The 17,219-nt window shown below is 55.2% G+C and overlaps 6 protein-coding genes and 1 non-coding gene across 7 annotated transcripts; 4 read left to right on the forward strand and 3 right to left on the reverse strand.

The window, feature by feature from the left end:
- Positions 1–2,227: 2,227 nt before the first annotated feature.
- CYME_CMO220C (similar to UDP-galactose transporter) lies at positions 2,228–3,436 on the forward strand (the record flags this gene model as incomplete). The annotated part of the gene is made up of 1 exon (XM_005537549.1): positions 2,228–3,436. One exon carries the CDS (start codon positions 2,228–2,230, stop codon positions 3,434–3,436), a length of 1,209 nt encoding a protein of 402 aa, XP_005537606.1.
- Positions 3,437–3,702: 266 nt separating this feature from the next.
- CYME_CMO221C (hypothetical protein) lies at positions 3,703–4,569 on the reverse strand (the record flags this gene model as incomplete). The annotated part of the gene is made up of 1 exon (XM_005537550.1): positions 3,703–4,569. One exon carries the CDS (start codon positions 4,567–4,569, stop codon positions 3,703–3,705), a length of 867 nt encoding a protein of 288 aa, XP_005537607.1.
- Positions 4,570–6,931: 2,362 nt separating this feature from the next.
- Positions 6,932–8,368, forward strand: CYME_CMO222C (hypothetical protein, conserved; the record flags this gene model as incomplete). The annotated part of the gene is made up of 1 exon (XM_005537551.1): positions 6,932–8,368. One exon carries the CDS (start codon positions 6,932–6,934, stop codon positions 8,366–8,368), a length of 1,437 nt encoding a protein of 478 aa, XP_005537608.1.
- A 699-nt stretch (positions 8,369–9,067) lies between these two features.
- CYME_CMO223C (hypothetical protein) lies at positions 9,068–10,270 on the reverse strand (the record flags this gene model as incomplete). Its single annotated transcript, XM_005537552.1, has 1 exon — positions 9,068–10,270. The coding sequence occupies one exon, from the start codon at positions 10,268–10,270 to the stop codon at positions 9,068–9,070; it is 1,203 nt and encodes a 400-aa protein (XP_005537609.1).
- Positions 10,271–10,475: 205 nt separating this feature from the next.
- CYME_CMO224T lies at positions 10,476–11,931 on the forward strand. Its single transcript, XR_002461506.1, has one exon. It is a non-coding gene; the product is annotated as a hypothetical transcript (transcript).
- A 384-nt stretch (positions 11,932–12,315) lies between these two features.
- Positions 12,316–13,146, reverse strand: CYME_CMO225C (hypothetical protein; the record flags this gene model as incomplete). The annotated part of the gene is made up of 1 exon (XM_005537553.1): positions 12,316–13,146. One exon carries the CDS (start codon positions 13,144–13,146, stop codon positions 12,316–12,318), a length of 831 nt encoding a protein of 276 aa, XP_005537610.1.
- A 1,732-nt stretch (positions 13,147–14,878) lies between these two features.
- Positions 14,879–17,095, forward strand: CYME_CMO226C (oligosaccharyl transferase STT3; the record flags this gene model as incomplete). The annotated part of the gene is made up of 1 exon (XM_005537554.1): positions 14,879–17,095. The coding sequence occupies one exon, from the start codon at positions 14,879–14,881 to the stop codon at positions 17,093–17,095; it is 2,217 nt and encodes a 738-aa protein (XP_005537611.1).
- Between the last annotated feature and the right edge of the window lie 124 nt (positions 17,096–17,219).

A 17,219-nucleotide genomic window follows, 5' to 3' on the forward strand; every position in this document is an offset into this window, starting at 1 on the left:
ACTCGGGGGTACGAAATCTCCGCCTCGCACTTGATTTGACCAGGTCGAAACAGTGGGCATTATGCTGGGAGCATTCTACGCTGGAATCTGTATACCAGCACCTCATTGTTTTTGTTTGTTTTCTACCAGCTGTTGAACAAACCCGGAGTATCCTGTGGATCGGAGAATAGCTGCGGAAAGACGATACGCGGTCACTGGTGGCTTACGAAGGACCGCGTTGCTTCGGCAAGCCAATTATTCTACTATTAGCAGGTAGGTGAAGCTCCTGTCACGCAGTCCTCATTCAGAACGTCGCGTACCTAAACCAGAACTTGATTAACTCGATGAATATGAATGCCTCTTCCTCGATCTTTTCCACTCGATAGATTCCCCAAGAAATGCTACCGAACAAGGCTAAGGATGCAAAGTCTTCGCACCGTGGATACGACCGGTGATTACCAGACACGAATGTACTGGAAACAAATCGCGTTTCTATGGAGGAGTATCGCGCATTGACCAAGTACCTATCGATCTCGTACCGAGTCGCTAACGCTTACTACATGGCGGGACGGATGCTCGCCAACTGTGGGGAGCATTCACCTGCGAGAAACGATAGACCTGTCCATAGGCTGGCAAAGAGCAGCAAACCGCTGTTCAGAAAGCAGAGGCAAGGAGCCTCTACAAAAGCGTCACCCCAAGCGCCGATTTCATCCTGTGTACGCCAACCAAGCGCCAAATGCATGGGATCATTCACCATCTCGTCCTTCATCGAAGCGATTCGTGGCTTCTGTTTCCCACATGCCTCTGTCCAGGGCGTAGAACGTGTGGCTCCCGATTACCCAGAAGCGGTCGGCGAGTAGGCAGCTGAAATCCGCGTCGAGCTGCTGTTCCTGCTAGCCTCTTCTTTCTCGGTACGTCCGGTCAAAGGAGTCTTGTTTTTCGTGAAACACCGACTCGAAGCTCACCGATCCATCAATGAGTCGTGCCCATCTGGGACACACTTCCTCGATGAATCGCTCTTCGACATGTCGTTCTTGATGTCACCTGGCCCTGAAGTGGTGTGTTGCACCTCTGGTCATGCACTGGAGGGAGTGGTATGAGGCGCCTCGGTCCACGGGCGTGCTCGCGACCGAGAAGGTAGCAAAGAGGTATTCGACGAGTCGCACGTATGCATACTTATAGAGAAAGCAAGTTTCGGTTCTACCTCTCACCCAATAAGACTGAATCCCGACGGAAACGAACCGATGTAGAGGGTACCGATCACGGCTATGCTACCGCGCCAGGTAGCGGGGAAGAAGAGATCGGACAAGGAAGAAAAAAGATCCTCACGAAAAGAGGACAATAGGAGGCAGGAAGGAAAAACACGTCGGATCGGAACCATCAGTTTGCTGTCGTCGTTAATGACTTGCTAATACAACACAACAACGAGAAGAATCTTTTGAAGCGTGCGATGCAGGTCGCCAGGCGCGATCGCGTAGCTTCGAACTCGACAAGTCTCGCGGAGCGTCTCCCGCCTTGCCGCGCATCGTCGAGCATCTAATCCAGGGCACCCGGACACCCAGCGCTGCTACCTGTCCACATGGTTCTCGGAATCTTTCGATCAAACCTTCATGCGATCATACAGTTCATGTTCACGACAGAACATGTCGTACGGTATGATCCAAGGATCGGAAGTTTGCATACTCACACACATAGACAGTCACGCTTCCCAGTGTACCTTGAGCGGTCGCCACACCACCTCAGCGACTGGAACCTTAATAGCACAGATACCAAACAGGATCAAACCATGCCCAGCCGCTCCTACACCAGACGTCTGGGGACAGAGGCGCAAAGCAATGCTCGGATGCACGTCGCACCCGATGACATCATCGATCTCATTCGAAACAAGGAGCATCTCACGAACGGGGCGCTCTATCCATGCGGCATACTGAAAAAATAACACAAAAAAGTAAGACAAGAAAAATGCGCATCCTCGGAGAACGCTGGCTTAAGGAAACGTTTTGTCCATGAGAAAAAAATCCATGCGGCATCATCGCGGCGGACTGCTGCACACACGTTGCGCCGAGACGCCAACGCGCCCCTGCGAATCGATCGTCGCGGATACGCCGCCGCCCGGCAGGCCGCAGCGGCGCCCGGCAGGAGATCGGATCTACGGGCGAGGCGCGGGTAGCCCGCAGGTCCCCGCAGTCGTAGCACGAGGCGTTGTCGTCACTGGTGCTGGCGAAGGTCTGCTTTCACTGGGCTCTTGATGATAGGCTCACACGGTGAACGCGCTATTTCCATGCCTCCTCGACCTGTGCGTACCGTACTACGACGCTCCGTGGAGTTTAGTCTTTGTGCTGTTGGCATCTACGCAACGTACCTGGGCTATGGCGTGCTGCACGAGCGGCTGTACTGGCGGCTTTACCGGACGCGTGATGGAGCAGCATACGACCGCTTCCGATACCCTCTCTTTCTTGTCTTCTGGCAGTGCCTGTGTAACGCAAGCGTCTCGTTTTTTTCTCGGAAAATCGCGCGGAGCACGCCTCACGACGAGCGTCTGCGGTTCAATGAAAAACGACGTTTGTACAGCGCGGGAAGCGCAGCGTCGAGCCGTTTCTATGCGTTGGTTGCGGCGTGCCATGTGGTCGCCATGTGCTGTGCTTTCGGCGCACTGATTTACGTTCCGTATCCTCTGCAAGTCCTCGCCAAGAGCAGTAAAATGATCCCAATCATGCTCACTGGAGCCGCGATGCGACGAAAGCGATACACCCGCACCGAGATCATCCGCGTACTTTTGATCACGTTCGGTGTGGTGCAGTTCTCTCGGCAGCGGCACTCGAAGGAAAGTACTTTCCGACAGGCAGCAGTTCCAGGTCCGCAGTCAGGCGGTGGCCACCAGAGGCACCTGGGATGGGCGTTGCTCCTCATGAGCCTCGTTATGGACGGGATCGTAGGGCCGCTGCAAGAGCATACGCGCGCCCTCTTTGATGTTGAGGCGATTCACTTCATGTTTGCGCAGAATTCCTGGGCTACGTTCTGGATGACGTTGGTCCTGCTGGCGACAGGCCAGGGTGTTGCTGCATGGAGCTTTCTCCGAACACACCCGAGTGTCTGGCGAGACCTGTTCGGTTTCGGTCTGCTGAGTGCAATGGGACAACATTTTGTCTTCTACGTCGTTTGTCATTTTTCCGCACTCACTTTGGCGATGATCACGACAACTCGGAAACTCTTTTCTGTCCTGTTGAGCATTGTGGTATTTGCGCACAGGCTCTCCGTTGGTCAGGCCCTAGGGATGTGTTGCGCGTTCGCAGGATTGCTCTGGGAAGCGATAGCGAGTTTGGCCACGCGGAACGTGGCGGGCAGTGCGCTCAGCGGCAAGTGCTCGAGTTCTGTGCCAGGGGCGCAGGAGAAACAGGCCAGTGGAGCGAGTTGCAGAAACACGAGTACGTCTGTACATGTCGGCGAAGAGGGCTAGCGTTTAGAAACATGGGAGGTCGCTCGAACGCCATGAGCTGCGTCGAGACACCAGCGGTTGCGAGCGACGGTCCCGGATCTCGCGGTGGTGTACCCATTACAGCGGATACTCAATTTGGCAGACGCGAAGGCACCCCGAGTTCGATCATTGAACGGAGATATCTACATTCAGCAGCATGTATGCCGGGGGATTTGTCTGCGACGCTCACCTGAGCAGCCTGGACACGTCCCAACAAACCTCGTCATTCACGGGATTGGATGCTCTTGTCACAGCGGATCGCAGCAGGTGTTCATACCGCATTCAGCACTGGTTACCGACGAGGTTACATCCTCAATCAGCAACTCTTCTTGATCAACTTGATCCCAGAACCCAGCCTGTTCGAGCACGAGTTCACGTTTCAAGGCCGGACTGCGTCCGGGCGGGTGGCGCACCCGTGCGTGCACCGTCGCATGAGACACGCGCGTCTGCTCCTGGAGCAGGTTCGACGCCTCATTTCCTGTCGTCACTGCCGACGGTGTCAACTTGTCCGAAGAGCGCTCATTGATTGGTGACGCTTTCGCGCTGCGCAGCCGACGCGCCCGCGACTTGCGCGCCTGTACAGACGGCGCTCCAGTCGTCGACGACGCGGATAAGCGCTTCGGCTCCAGCCGCTCTGTAGTGCTCGACCTCAGGTTTGACTCGGGTACCTCGGCGTTGGGCTCGAAAACGGAGCTCCCGATATTTTTTCGAAAGCGACGCTCAAACGTAACAAGCTCTTCTTCGGTGCTCGTTGGCGTGCTCAAAGAAATGATTTCGACGCTTTTGTCGCTGTCGTTTCCAGAAGGCTCTGGTGCGCCCGACGTCAACTGCCTCAGACCGTCTCCTGCCGTTATCGCGTCGACAGGTTTTCCAGGACTAATATTTGCTTCTAACGTCGCGTTAACCGCCTTCGTGGACGTAAGAAGGCGAGCCTTCTTGACTTGGGTCGCACGCGCCTGTGAGAGGCGCCCCCGAGCGTCTGCACCACGCTGTGCCTCGCGGTTACGCAGGTGTTCGACGTCGCCCGTCACGTCCGCCAGGGGTTGCCTGCTCCCGGCCACTCGCTTGGGAGAAGAGGGCTGCGTTGAACGGCGCTTACGGCGAGCGCGCTGCATGCTAAGCAAAACCCAACGCTGCGGATACGAGAGCCGTAGCGGAAGCCCGACAATGTCGAAGTGTGCGCGCACGGATCGCGCCAGAGCGTCCCGATGCCGAATTTGTTTTCTGTTCGACAACGGCATCTTTATACGCATAGAGAGAGGCTGGGAATCTTTGATGATGCGACTGGTAGCAGCTTTGAGGAAAGCATTCACCGTTCCACGCCTTAGTCGTCAGAATTCCAACACCCTTGCTTTCCCGCGGAGATACTGGTTATTCCTCGTGTTCGCTCGAGCGCCAAGTGCATCGATTGCGCGTCCACAGTGACGTCTGTAGCGCCGGTGCGGACACAGCACGAAACCAGAGCGGCTTTTGTCATGCCACTGAGTATCTTGGCTCGAGACGGGCGCGTTTGTGCCGCTACGGGCGCTTTTTATTGAGCGCATCGACACCCTCCGGAAGGTTGCCGGACTGGATGCGGGAGAAGTGAAGCGCCCTAACCTTATGATCGTAAAATGATCAGAACTGTATAGATAGTGTTGCACCGCTTTCGTTCGCGAAGAGGACGCCTCCGCTGCCTGGTTTCTTATAGTTTTTCAACTCATTTATGTTCCAGTACCTCTGCGATATAGAGCAGGAGATCGAAATCCGGTTTTAATGTATCCTACAGATCGTAGACGAATTGCCTGTAGGATATATATCGTCTACTGAACAATGCAACTAGAACTGGATTCCTCTTTCGGGTCAGTCGTACCGCAGTTTGCAGATCGTTAGGGAACACTGAACTGAACAAGTATATGCGCTCCGCGCCAAAACCCGATATTCTCAAAGCGTGCTTGCGTTCACTAGCGGAGAACGACCCGTCGACCACCTTACGGAAAGCAAGAGCGACAATAGTAGCTGCCGTAGACGTCCCAAATTCTCCACACTTTGTTTGTAGGGTCCTGAAAACACTAGGATAAAGTCATATAAAAAAGTCCTAGTTCGCGGACAGCATTCTTCGGATGATATCGCAACGACAGCGTTCCTGGAACGTCTCGATCGGTATGAAGCACAGGGACATGGGCTTGTTTTTCCAGTTGATGAGACTTGCTTGGAACGAACCGAACGGTACATATTTGAATATTTGCGGAGAAGAGTGCCCTTTATATGTTCGATCTAGCTCGAAGAGAATGAGGACGTCATCTTCTGTTCTATCCGCAGTGGATACGATTCGCAGCCTCGATTTCGCGCACAGAGAACGCTCATACAACAGGATTCGCTTCGTCATATCATTGAAGAAGATTCCGCGGACGTTTTGCAACGTTCTTCTATCGGACAACATGGCATTTAACCATTCCTGTTGCGATCGAGTTTTTGCCGATTCTATCTGGGTTACTGCTGCTTTTCATTCATCCGCACACTCCGTGCTCCAAGTCTATCCAGAGGATGTTTTCTATCACGAAAAGGCATGATCGCTTTACGGAGCGAGTGTCAGCAGCTTTCAGCACATGGTGACACTGGGGCAGATATCGTCTACCTTCCGCAAATCCGTCCTCCTCGGGGAAGGTACGCACCAAATGGCATAAACAACTGTGTTCATTTTAAAAAATTACGGGATGAGCTAGGATGCACATTTCAGAAGGTCGGGATGAAGAAAAGCCCGTGGAGCGCTTCGGCGCTAGAAAAGCACAGAGAGCTGACAGCGCACCAAACGGGACGGAGGGTACGACGTCGAGGAATCCTTGCATGGATGCGTTCAACCAGTTGCAATCAATGCATGGTATTCGGGAACCGACACTTGAACGCCGCTATCAATGCCAGCTGATGTGTGCGGTGCAGAAGACGCCACCCGAGGCGCTGACGCGATCCAACTTGTATGCCACAGCCCCTCAGTCTCGAAGTGTACCTGGATACATCGAAACCGATTGCAGTCTCTCGAATAATAAAAGCAAGGAAGCATCGGCGAGAGTATCTATATGTAAATAAGCGTATGAATAGGTGCCCGCCATGGTTGTGGAACGATCGTCATGCTGCTGATCGCATATGCCACACGCCAAGCCATCCATACCACTTCCTCACAATCGGCGAGGAAGCATGCAAGAATGTATTTCAAATATATTTTCTAAATGAACTACCAGGAAAGTGACCTTGCCCCATTCAGGTACACAAAGCGTGGCAGATGTTGTTCCAAAGGCAGCAAATATCGATCATCATACGCTGTGCATGGCCAGGGGCGCGGTGATCCGCCAGCATACGCTCCTTGGGGCATGCCTTGCAACGCGCGCTGGTGATGAACGAGCTTCAGCGCCTCTTGTTCGTCGTTTTTTGCTTACGTGCTACGGGGTATACGGTGCCGTGCGCTTGAGGAAGAGGTTAGTTTCTTCATAGTCACACGGTATGGGAGAGCATCGGGTGAACGTGGCGTTTACGTTGGCACCAGTGCAGCCGCCCTGCTTCTCCAGTTATCTGAATGTGACTCGAGCTTGGAGCGCCGATGCCGCAAGCCGTGCGACGCGTTTCCGGTATCAGGGTACGTCACCGTACCCGAGACAGCGAACACTGTTTCTGAACTTTTTTCATCGACAGGACATGGTTCCGTGCGGGTTTGCAGCGCTGCACCCATATCACCGGACCTGCAGGTGGCGCCGATCTTTCATAAAAAGCGCTCGCTCCTGCTGCGCACGAGCGGAAGCTATCGCGCGCGAACATCCACCAGCATCACATGAACCGCTAGTGCGCTGCAACGGGAAGGCTTCGTGCTTCGGGGCCCGCCGAACACGACCTGGTGTAGCGGGAGCCGCTGGGGCTCCGCGCTTCCCCGGAGCGCTCAGGGCGCACCCCGTGACCGCGAGTCTCGGCATCGCGCTGGTGCTTTTACTCGCGGCGTTGCACAGTCCGTCTGTCGCAAGCGCGGCCCCAGTTTTCCACGCCAGCAACCTACAAAGCCTGGGCACTAAGATGCTTCATTCCTTCGCATCGGGTTACGCATCGTCGCTAGCACTGGTTTTCTTCTCCGAGCTCGGGGACAAGACTTTCTTCATCACCGCTTTGCTGGCCATGAAGTACCATCGAACGTCGATTTTCATTGGCGCCATTGCGGCGTTATCCCTGATGACCATGATCTCCGTGGTGCTAGGTCAACTCTTTCACGCGCTTCCACCGCTTGTGACGTCATATATCCCATTCGATGACTGGGCAGCGTGTGCCCTGCTAATCTTCTTTGGCGTATCAAGCATTCGACAAGGTTTGAAAGCGCGAGCAACACGAGCTGGTCCAGGATCGAAAGCAGAAACACCAACATCGCTCGACAGCAGCAGTGCCGGCGCATCCGAGCGATCAGGGACGCTTTCGGATTCGAGGTCTACATCTGCGCAAGCTGAAGAGCTTACGGAAGAGGCAGAAGCAGCGAAATTCATTCGGGAACGAGAGGAGCGTTTGCTGAGCACCAGAAGCCGCCCGGCCTCTGCAACAAATACGCAGATGAGCGACAAGACGCGCGAGCATCCCCGTCTGAGCCAGGCAGGTGCCGCGCTAGCCGCCATAGCGATGCCGCTAGCATCACATGCGCAGCTCGCTGCTGTCGTCGAAGCGTTCACGCTCGTCTTTCTCGCGGAATGGGGTGATCGCAGCATGCTCGCCACGATCGCGCTCTCTGCAGCAAAGAATCCTTTTGGAGTAACGGCCGGGGCGATCAGCGGACATCTGGTCGCTTCACTCCTGGCCATTCTTGGCGGAAGTGTTCTCGGGCGATACTTTAGCGAGCGCTTCGTTTCCCTAGTCAGCGGCGGGCTGTTCATCGTCTTTGCCGTCATGACTTTGCTTGGAGTTTTCTAAGCGATGAAAATCGTGGTGCAAGTGGCGAGTATGCGCTGGGCATACGAATCGAGCGGGTCGCAAACAAAAAAACCGACTCGTTAGTCGCTTCAGGTCGGCAGCTATTTGTTGAAGCTTTTTGTGTAACATGGATGCCGGTATCAAACATGTTGTCGAGTGTAGGGCTTTTCGCCCGTTTCGAGCTTGCGCTGTGCTATAAGCTAACGTATGCATGGATCAAAATTTTTTATATGGGCGAAATCAGCGATGCATCTGGTCGCTGAGCCCGTACCATACCTATGTTGCCACTTGAGTGCATTAGGAAAGGTTTCTGCCTACGTCTACGTCAGTCCCATGATGCGACGACGGATGCATTCGCCTGCAGGTGCTCTCATATCGGCTACTCGGGATGCTCACGCCATGGCGCAGCGAACGTCTTTGAACAAAGCACGGGCACCGTTGCAGCGCATGCTCGTTACCTATAGTGGAAACCTCACCCCGGTAAACTCGACCTGTTGTTTGCGTGCTGCCGCCAAATCCGAGAGACACGGGAGCGACCTCGCTCACCCCTGTGAAGCATGTATGCATCTTGCTATGGAGGAACTTCCCCCGTCCAAACAGAGAATAGAAGCTCCAGTAAACTGCGGTACGGGCAATGCACTTCTCGCCAGGATCAGTCGTCGCGACCGCCTTTTTCCACGCCAGTCTCCTGAGGTTGTATCATCGGGGAGCAGGGCGGCGGGATGCCTTCCTAGCCAGTCCGTGCTGTTGCGCTTGGAGTGTCCCTATTTCTGCGAGATCTGCAGGCGCTTGCCAGTACAAAGGATTGCGCTCCAGAATGCCCCGTAGAATCGGGGATAATATGGAGTGCTTCGCGGCTTGCGCATCGACTCTTCTTCCGCGCAGCAGCAAGAGACATTTGTTATGAACACCTAATCCGGCCCAGGACGGGCAGTCACCGACCTTGATATGCTCCATGGATGCGGCAGCATCGGCTCTGTCATCCGCCCAATCTAGATTTGACTGCTTCTGCACCTGTTCTGCTGCGACTTTGTGCCAGGAGCGCATCCACCACCAGGGAGAGGGCAACCGCAGCACGCGCTTCCAGGCTGGTACGCTGGGCGGCTCCGCTGGATGGATCTCATAGAGTTCAAATGCACCGCTAGCAAACGGGGTGCGCGATCTTGTCAGAGGTCGAACGTAAAGCGATAGTCGCAGGGTATTCTCGGACGCAAGTGGACGCGTGGACGGCCAAGCCGTTGCCCGCGAGTCGATGCGCTGTTTCCTAGACCGTTCAAAACGCGTCGAGTCCGACTCGGGCGTGAGGCTGGCTACCAGCTGCCTCGCGTTACCGCTACTGTCGCCTTGCTCGGCAACCAGTTTGAACGTGCCACTTGCATCGTGCACAAACGTCAAAACCTGATAAGGGTAGGCCAGCAGGAATGCAGCGCCCTCGCGACACCACTTGACTGCGTGGATGTGGTCGGTATCGTCGATACGCTGCAAGTCGTTTCCCGCGGCACCAAGCGTGCGACTTGTTCGCACTGGTCTAAAAGCGAACAGCTTTCGACAGAGAACCGTCTGGGAGGCAAGCGGTGCCGTTGCACCAGAGCGAGCAGCAGTCACCAAGGGCGACTGTGACGCAGCGAGCACGCGACTCGTTTCGAAACCCTCCACGCGGGCGATCAAAGCACCCGAGCTCAGGTTGAATAGCTCACCCGAGTACGCCCAGTGAACAGTGCTTTCGTTGTGGTTTGGATGAAAGCGACGTCGCAGAAACGTGTTCCAGGAGTCTGCTCGTCTACGAGAAAGCGGCAGCGTCTCGCTCTTATGAGGTTCCGTTGGTGCCGTTGCAGACGGTGAGGTTGGGGTTGGTTCAGCGGCTTGCGCAACGATCAAGCTCGGTTTTAGGCCTTTAGTCATGCTAAAGCAAACCCTAAGGTCGCTCAGCGTCCTCGCAGACACGAGCGTTACCGGGTCTGTAGTCGTCACGCAAGTCCCGAGCAGCAGCAGCACCAGCAGCAGCAGCAGCAGAAGTAGTAGTGCACTTGCGGCTTCGAAGAGGAAGCGTACTCTTTAGGAATTCATTCGCGGTGTCGCTGATCGCAGAGCGAGCGCTGGACTATTCACAGATGCTCAAGGCACTGGATGTGCTTGTGAAGGCGACCTCGGTATTCTGCGAGTTTTTCTAATAGGAACGGTTCTTTCGGACCTTGAGAAACATGCAAGATAATGTACCTGTGTTCGATCCAAACGAAAACCCAATGCGATGACGGTGCATGGGTCTGGGAAACTCGCGCTTTTCGCTGGTACTTCATTCAACGACACTGTATCCCTGGGTATCGGCTTTGGGATATCGCGCGAGTGGGTGTCATGTTCGAGTAAAGTAGCGGTACAGGCGAGGACCTATTGCCTTCGCTTTTCAGGGCCGAGCGTGGTCGCGACTCGGTTGCGGCGACTGGGCGAACCGCTGAGAGCCTGTGCCCTCAGCTCACCTAGGACGCTGGGTTGGAGGCGTCGGACGCCCACTTGCGAGAAACGCACCGGAAACGAGCAAAAAGCCTCCTTCCATCGTAGCGTGTAATCAAGCCTCTGATGCAGCTCTATGGGAACGTGGTTTGCCGAGCCAGCGCACGTTCGATGAGTCATCGACACAGTGGCCGTGCGGGCACCTGGGCAGGTAGCGCTCGCGCAGGTCCATGCTTTGTATCCTCTTGCTTTTGAAGCGTATCCTGCTTCGAATGGAACGGTTTCGAAAGTGCAACATATGTGGGCGACTTGAAGTGCAAATTTTTCCATGAGGAAACAAGCGATATGCTTCAAGATGGTGTTCCAAACGCAGATGCCGCAAGACGCTTTGCAAGCGCGTTCTTCGTGGACATACTGATTCGCTGCAGGGCAGGAGTCGCTGCATACTTGCCGTCCCTACAAGCCGGTGAGTACAACTGTTCCCGTTGCTGCTGGTATGGCGGCTGCATACGACCGTTTTTCACCATACCAAGTTCGTCGACAGCGTTTCACAACGCAAGAGACACGACTCGGGTAAGACTTTTGTTCCAGAGCGCGCGTTCCGGGAGCCGAATGTTCGGGGAGAGGGCGCCACGAATCCCATGCGGATGTCTGTGGCGTTCCGGCGTTTTTCGATCACGGGTATCGCACTAGTGCATACCCGAGAAATACAAGTCGAGTCTGGATGATTCGTTGCTGCATTGGTTACACCGCTGGCAACCAGCGGTATCTTTATTGAAGGCCCCTTTCTTACACGAGCGAGACGCTATGCAGATACTCTTGATTTTTGTCAAAACAAGCTAGGAGGTCGTGTATCGTTGGAATGAACGCATCCCAAGCCACATACCCGTACGACAAGGAAAACTGCGCTGATCAAGCATCCGCGTTCAGAGGCATTCGAACGCGACAATGAGAAGGCTCTCGATATGACGCAACCCAGTGGCTGTGTCGCGGGCATCGTGTTCTGCGGCCCGGGGGGCGCTCAGCGTGGACGGCAGTTGGAACGGACCGCTTCGAGGAATCCGAGCCGTCGCCGACTCGCAACATCGTCGCTACATAAACCCATGTGATCGTTTTTACTCCCAAGAACGTGCTGGTTTTTCACGCGAGACGTATCCAAGTTAAGTGACATCACGGGCGGGGCGACAAGTACATGCACCAAAACATCGCTTATGAAGCATGCGCTGATCAAGTCCCAGCAGCCGCAGTGAAGATGACAGCAGGGCTCCTGCTCTAGCTCGGCGCGCAACGGGTCGCTGCCAACGCTGCACCTGTGGACAGCAAACTCGCCAACCGCTACCAGACGTGCATGTTCGAGCACCCATAACCAGCCGCTCGCGGACGACACCTATGCACGGCCTCTAGGGCGTCAAGAAGCTGGGACGTTTCCGAGGTTGTGATTGTGGAATGCGCCGCCGTGCGCCCGCGAACGGCTCTCTAAAACATTGCAACGCTGGCGTCTAGCGCGAGAATGCCAACCCCATGGCCAGTGAGAATACTGGGTCGTACTTGCCTTTCCCGTCCATGAACGTGCCCGCGGAGGCATGAACCACAAGCCCCCGGGCTCGGAAACCGAGAGAGTCTATTTTCTCATCAACTTGGCGAGAGAACCGACGCGCCTGCGCCTCTTCGCGTGACTCCCCACCCTTCCTACGGGACCAGTGAAGAAGGCATTCCACACCGATTCTTGCATCAGCGCCGTATTCTTCGTCGCTGCGTCTCATTGCACCGAACTGAATGAAAGGGCGCGGGCGTCCTCGCAGCGGACCCAGCAGCGTGACACTGCTATCCAGTTCACCGTAGCGGCGATATGCTAAAAGGCTCTCTCCGCCGATAGATAGCGCATTGGGACCTTCCAAACGCCGCACGTAACACGGGGTCAGCAGCCCGTTCGTACTCACCGCAAGCACCGAGTCGCTGTAGTCAACGAGAGCGCCTTTCACAGCGCGCTCCGAACGCTGCAGGGTTCTCTGCAGCGAGGTCGCCGCCCGAGCCTCCCCGGCGTGCGCGCTCCTAACCGAAAACGGCGCCATAGCACTCGTACGCATACTGCCCTGGTCCCTGAGTGAAACTGTTCCCGAACTTCTGGACACGTTTGTAGCTCTGCGCAGCGTACCGTCTATCGAACCCAGTTGCACCTCGTTTAGCGCTGATGCAGGGAGCACCGTGTGCTCATAGCGCAGTCCACTGGATCGACTCGGTAACGGCACAAGGCTCGCTTGGAATGGATTATCACCTTCTACATCTGCTGTCCACAGAGACCTAATCTCCTGTAAAAAAGCGTAGGGCATCAGTGTGCGTTGTAGCGTTCTCGCAAGTCGCCGTATCGAGCAGCGAAACGAGCTCCACGAGCGTGCGCCTTTTCGAACGCCGGAGCGCGCCAATCTGTGGCGATGCGTCGCGCCAGTCGCTCGACAACGTGGAAGAGCGCTCTTGCGCGTGCCTGTGCTGTAGTGCGGGCGCGCTCTACGGCATACTGCAGAGCACATCGCCGCGATATGCCAAGAGGCGACGCCGCCCTTGTCGCAAAAGGCACTGGAACGCTATTGGCGTAGTGAGCGGTTTCCGGCTTGGGGCGCAGCGCTTCGGCCCTGAAAATATGCCAAGCTGCTCTGGGTCTGTCTGATGACTGCAGTGGGTGATGTTGTTGGCGGTACATCCAGTATCACAGCAAGCATTGATGACGGATGCGGTACCTGGAGATATCGGTGACGCGGACGCGTGTCTCTCGCTGGTGTGTCCTTGTATGGGCTGGGGAAACGTGGTGACCTTCGGGGATGAACGGTGACACCAGACCAGATAACTGTCACGAGACGCGCGTCCGGGGAATTCTGGTGAGCTTCATCGCTTCGATACCAGTTGGGACGGGGCTCGCGGGGACCGTGCGGAAGTGCTCGCCCTTACGCATGCACCCAACAGAGAAAAGTTGCAGTGAGATGGCGCATCCCTGGCGGATGGTACATGCGCTGGATACGCGCCCTGCAGCATCGAGTAGCGTGCATGCATGCGTTAGCTCCAGAGATGGCCATGGATACACCTGAAAAGTGGGATCAGACTGGGCGCCGATTCACGATCTGCGGGACTCGAGCTCCACGAAATGATTTTGTAGGATGCGTAAATTTTACGCAATGGACATATGGATGCGCGCTTTCCATGACGCGCAAGTCTGTCGTGGCAAAGGTAGGGGGTACGATCCGCCAAGTGCGCTTCGTATCATTATGGACAAATAGGAGATCCGATTTCACCAGCGTCTCTCCCTTGTCGAGATGTGCTGCGTCCCGGTTGCCGATACTCCGCATCGTAGTCGAATAGATTCCGACCTGTTCCCTATATGCTGCCTGAAATCAAACGCTCACATCGACATCTTTCCACGAACAGCGTTCCGGAAATACGACGCGTGGAAGTGAAAGCCCGCAAATTTCCTCCGTCAGCAACATGCGTCCGAGACCCTTGAACGATGCATGTCGAGATCCACGGCGAGCGAGCGACATTGAAGCTGCCGCAGTAGACGTCCCTCGAGAAGCGCAACGATAAGCGCGCTCATGCCCAACACTCTCAAGCGCTATGGTCGCATTCGGCCGGGTGCATGCCTTGCGTACCGTCATGCGTCTTGCGTGCTTTTGGAATACCCCACTATCCTGAACGCTGAGCGCATGCCTCATGAGCGGGTAGCTCATGCACATCGCTGAAGACTGCAACGCTTACCTTATCTTTCGAGAGGTATCACACATCGTGCAGGTACCCGTACCACACAGGCCTGCGGACGAAGCGCGTATCAGCAGCTGCCGTCAGCTGAGCTAGCCGCATGCGCCAAGTCCACGCGGGAATCTTGACGCCGGCGCTGATGCAGGCCTTTCGGAAATAGGAACTTGCTGCATTTTAATGTACATAAATGGAAAGGGCGAATCCGTGCACGCGCAGATGCATGCCGTGCGCTGCATCGCGTTTGCCTGCGGCCGCGTACGCTGAACGCATCGCTGACACCGCCTTGAAGCACCAGGAACGCGCCTTGCCGAGCTAAGGATGACGTTAAACTTGGAGCGTGTGGTCGCATCGAAAACCCTGCCAACGGTTCTGCGTTATGCAGCGCTGACAGCAGCAGCTGTATTAGCTTTTGCGATCCGTCTGTTCAGCGTCGTGCGTTACGAGCCTGTGATCCACGAGTTTGATCCCTACTTCAACTACCGCGCCACACGTGTTCTTGTCGACAAGGGTCTATACGAGTTCTGGAACTGGTTTGATGATACATCTTGGTACCCACTTGGTCGAGATGTGGGTGGTACCGTGTACGCTGGTACTATGTACAGCGCCGCCTTGGTCTACTGGGTACTGCAAGCACTTGGTTTCCCCGTCGACGTGCGCTACGTTTGCGTCTTCGTATCGCCACTGTGGGCATCGTTCACAACGCTTATTACGTACGCCTTTACAAACGAGTTGACTGAACAAAAGGACTCAATTGCGGGCCTCTTTGCGGCAGTTTTCGTTGCCATTGTGCCTGGCTACATTTCGCGGTCATCGGCCGGAGGATTCGATAACGAGTGCGTGGCGATTTTCGCGCTGATGAATACCTTCTATCTTTTCATGAAGGCGGTGAATACCGGTGCGCTGCAGTGGGCGCTTGCGTGTTGTCTCGGCTATCTTTACATGGTAGCATGCTGGGGTGGCTATATCTTCATCATCAACTTGATTCCAATCTATGTCATCGTCATGATACTAGCTGGGCGGTATTCTCATCGGATCTATGTCGCCTATTCTACTTTTTACATCCTCGGCACGTTGTTATCCATGCAGATACGCTTCGTTGGCTTTCAAGCCGTGCAATCGGCAGAGCACATGCTCGCTGCTGTCGTCTTCCTGGCGCTGCAAGTTTATTGCCTTGGGCAATGGATTCGCTCCATTGTCGCCGAACAGGTCTATCACGCATTTGTGCGTTATTTTGTTATAATCGTTGGATCCGCTTTTGCAGGGCTCGGGGTACTGCTTCTGGCCGCAGGTTACATTCAGCCGTGGACGGGGCGCTTCTACACGCTGCTGGACCCAACGTATGCGAGCAAACATATACCCATCATTGCGTCGGTGAGTGAACACCAGCCAACGGCATGGTCGTCGTATTTTTTTGATTTGCACTTTCTGACTGTGCTAGCGCCACTCGGTCTCTACTACTGCTTCCAAGAACTGACGGATGCAACACTCTTTGCCATCCTGTATTTCGTTTTTGCAGTCTATTTTTCTGGGGTTATGGTTCGACTCATGTTGGTGCTGGCGCCTGCTGCATGCGCAATGGGTGCTGTTGGCACAAGCCGTCTCCTGCAGTCCTTTGCTGTGGACTTGAAAGCTGAACTTGCTGAACGCAATTGGATTCCATGGATCAGCGATATGCAGCAGGCGAGCAATGCGTCGCCTGGCAAAAAGCACACTGCCGGTGCAAGTAGCACCAGCAGCACGAGCGGCAACCGGGGTCGCGTCACGGGCAGCAGTCAGGGAAACAATCGGGCGAGCGCGCTGCGCTTGGAGGTTTCGTTGGGGATCCTCTTCAGCGCACTCCTTCTCGGAAACGCGTACGTCAAGCACTGCGTCTGGGCCGCTTCTGAGGCTTATTCTTCTCCGTCCATCGTATTGGCAGGTCAAGGGCCATCTGGCAGGTTCCTCATCGACGATTTCCGAGAAGCCTACTACTGGCTGGGGTCCAACGCAGCGGCGGACGCAAAAATTGCCTCCTGGTGGGACTACGGCTACCAGATCGCAGGTATGGGTTTCCGCACGACCATTGTGGATAACAACACCTGGAACTTTACGCATATTGCAACAGTTGGCAACATGCTCAGTCGACCAGAGAAGCAGGCATACCAAATAGCGCGTATGCTGGACGTTGACTACGTGCTGGTCATATTTGGCGGCCTGATTGGATACGGTGGCGACGACGTGAACAAGTTTCTTTGGCCGGTACGCATTGGCGGCTCAGTTGATCCAACGCTTCGTGAGGCGCAGTTCCTCACTCGAAGGGGTGAGTTTCGCCTCGACGAAGAGATGGCTCCAGCGATGCGAGAGTCACTTCTGTTTAAGCTCTGTTACCATCGTTACGGTGAAATCAGCAACGGCTATGATCGCGCTCGGGGTTATCGGGTAGCGCATTTGGACGTCAGGTTGGAACTATTCGAAGAGGCATTCACATCCGAGCATTGGATCGTACGAATCTATCGAGTGAAACCGCCAAGCAACCGCGGTAATGTAGCATGGTGAAAGCGGAAGTCGAGGAACCTTGAGGCATATTTGGCTATACGATGGATGTCGACCAGCTTGCAGCACGCTGGTACCGCTTCCTGCACAGTTTACCCATGGCTTGCAGCTGAGAACGCTATGCTCG

This window comes from Cyanidioschyzon merolae, chromosome 15 (genome assembly GCF_000091205.1).
Source record: "Cyanidioschyzon merolae strain 10D DNA, chromosome 15, complete genome".
Lineage (NCBI taxonomy): Eukaryota > Rhodophyta > Bangiophyceae > Cyanidiales > Cyanidiaceae > Cyanidioschyzon > Cyanidioschyzon merolae.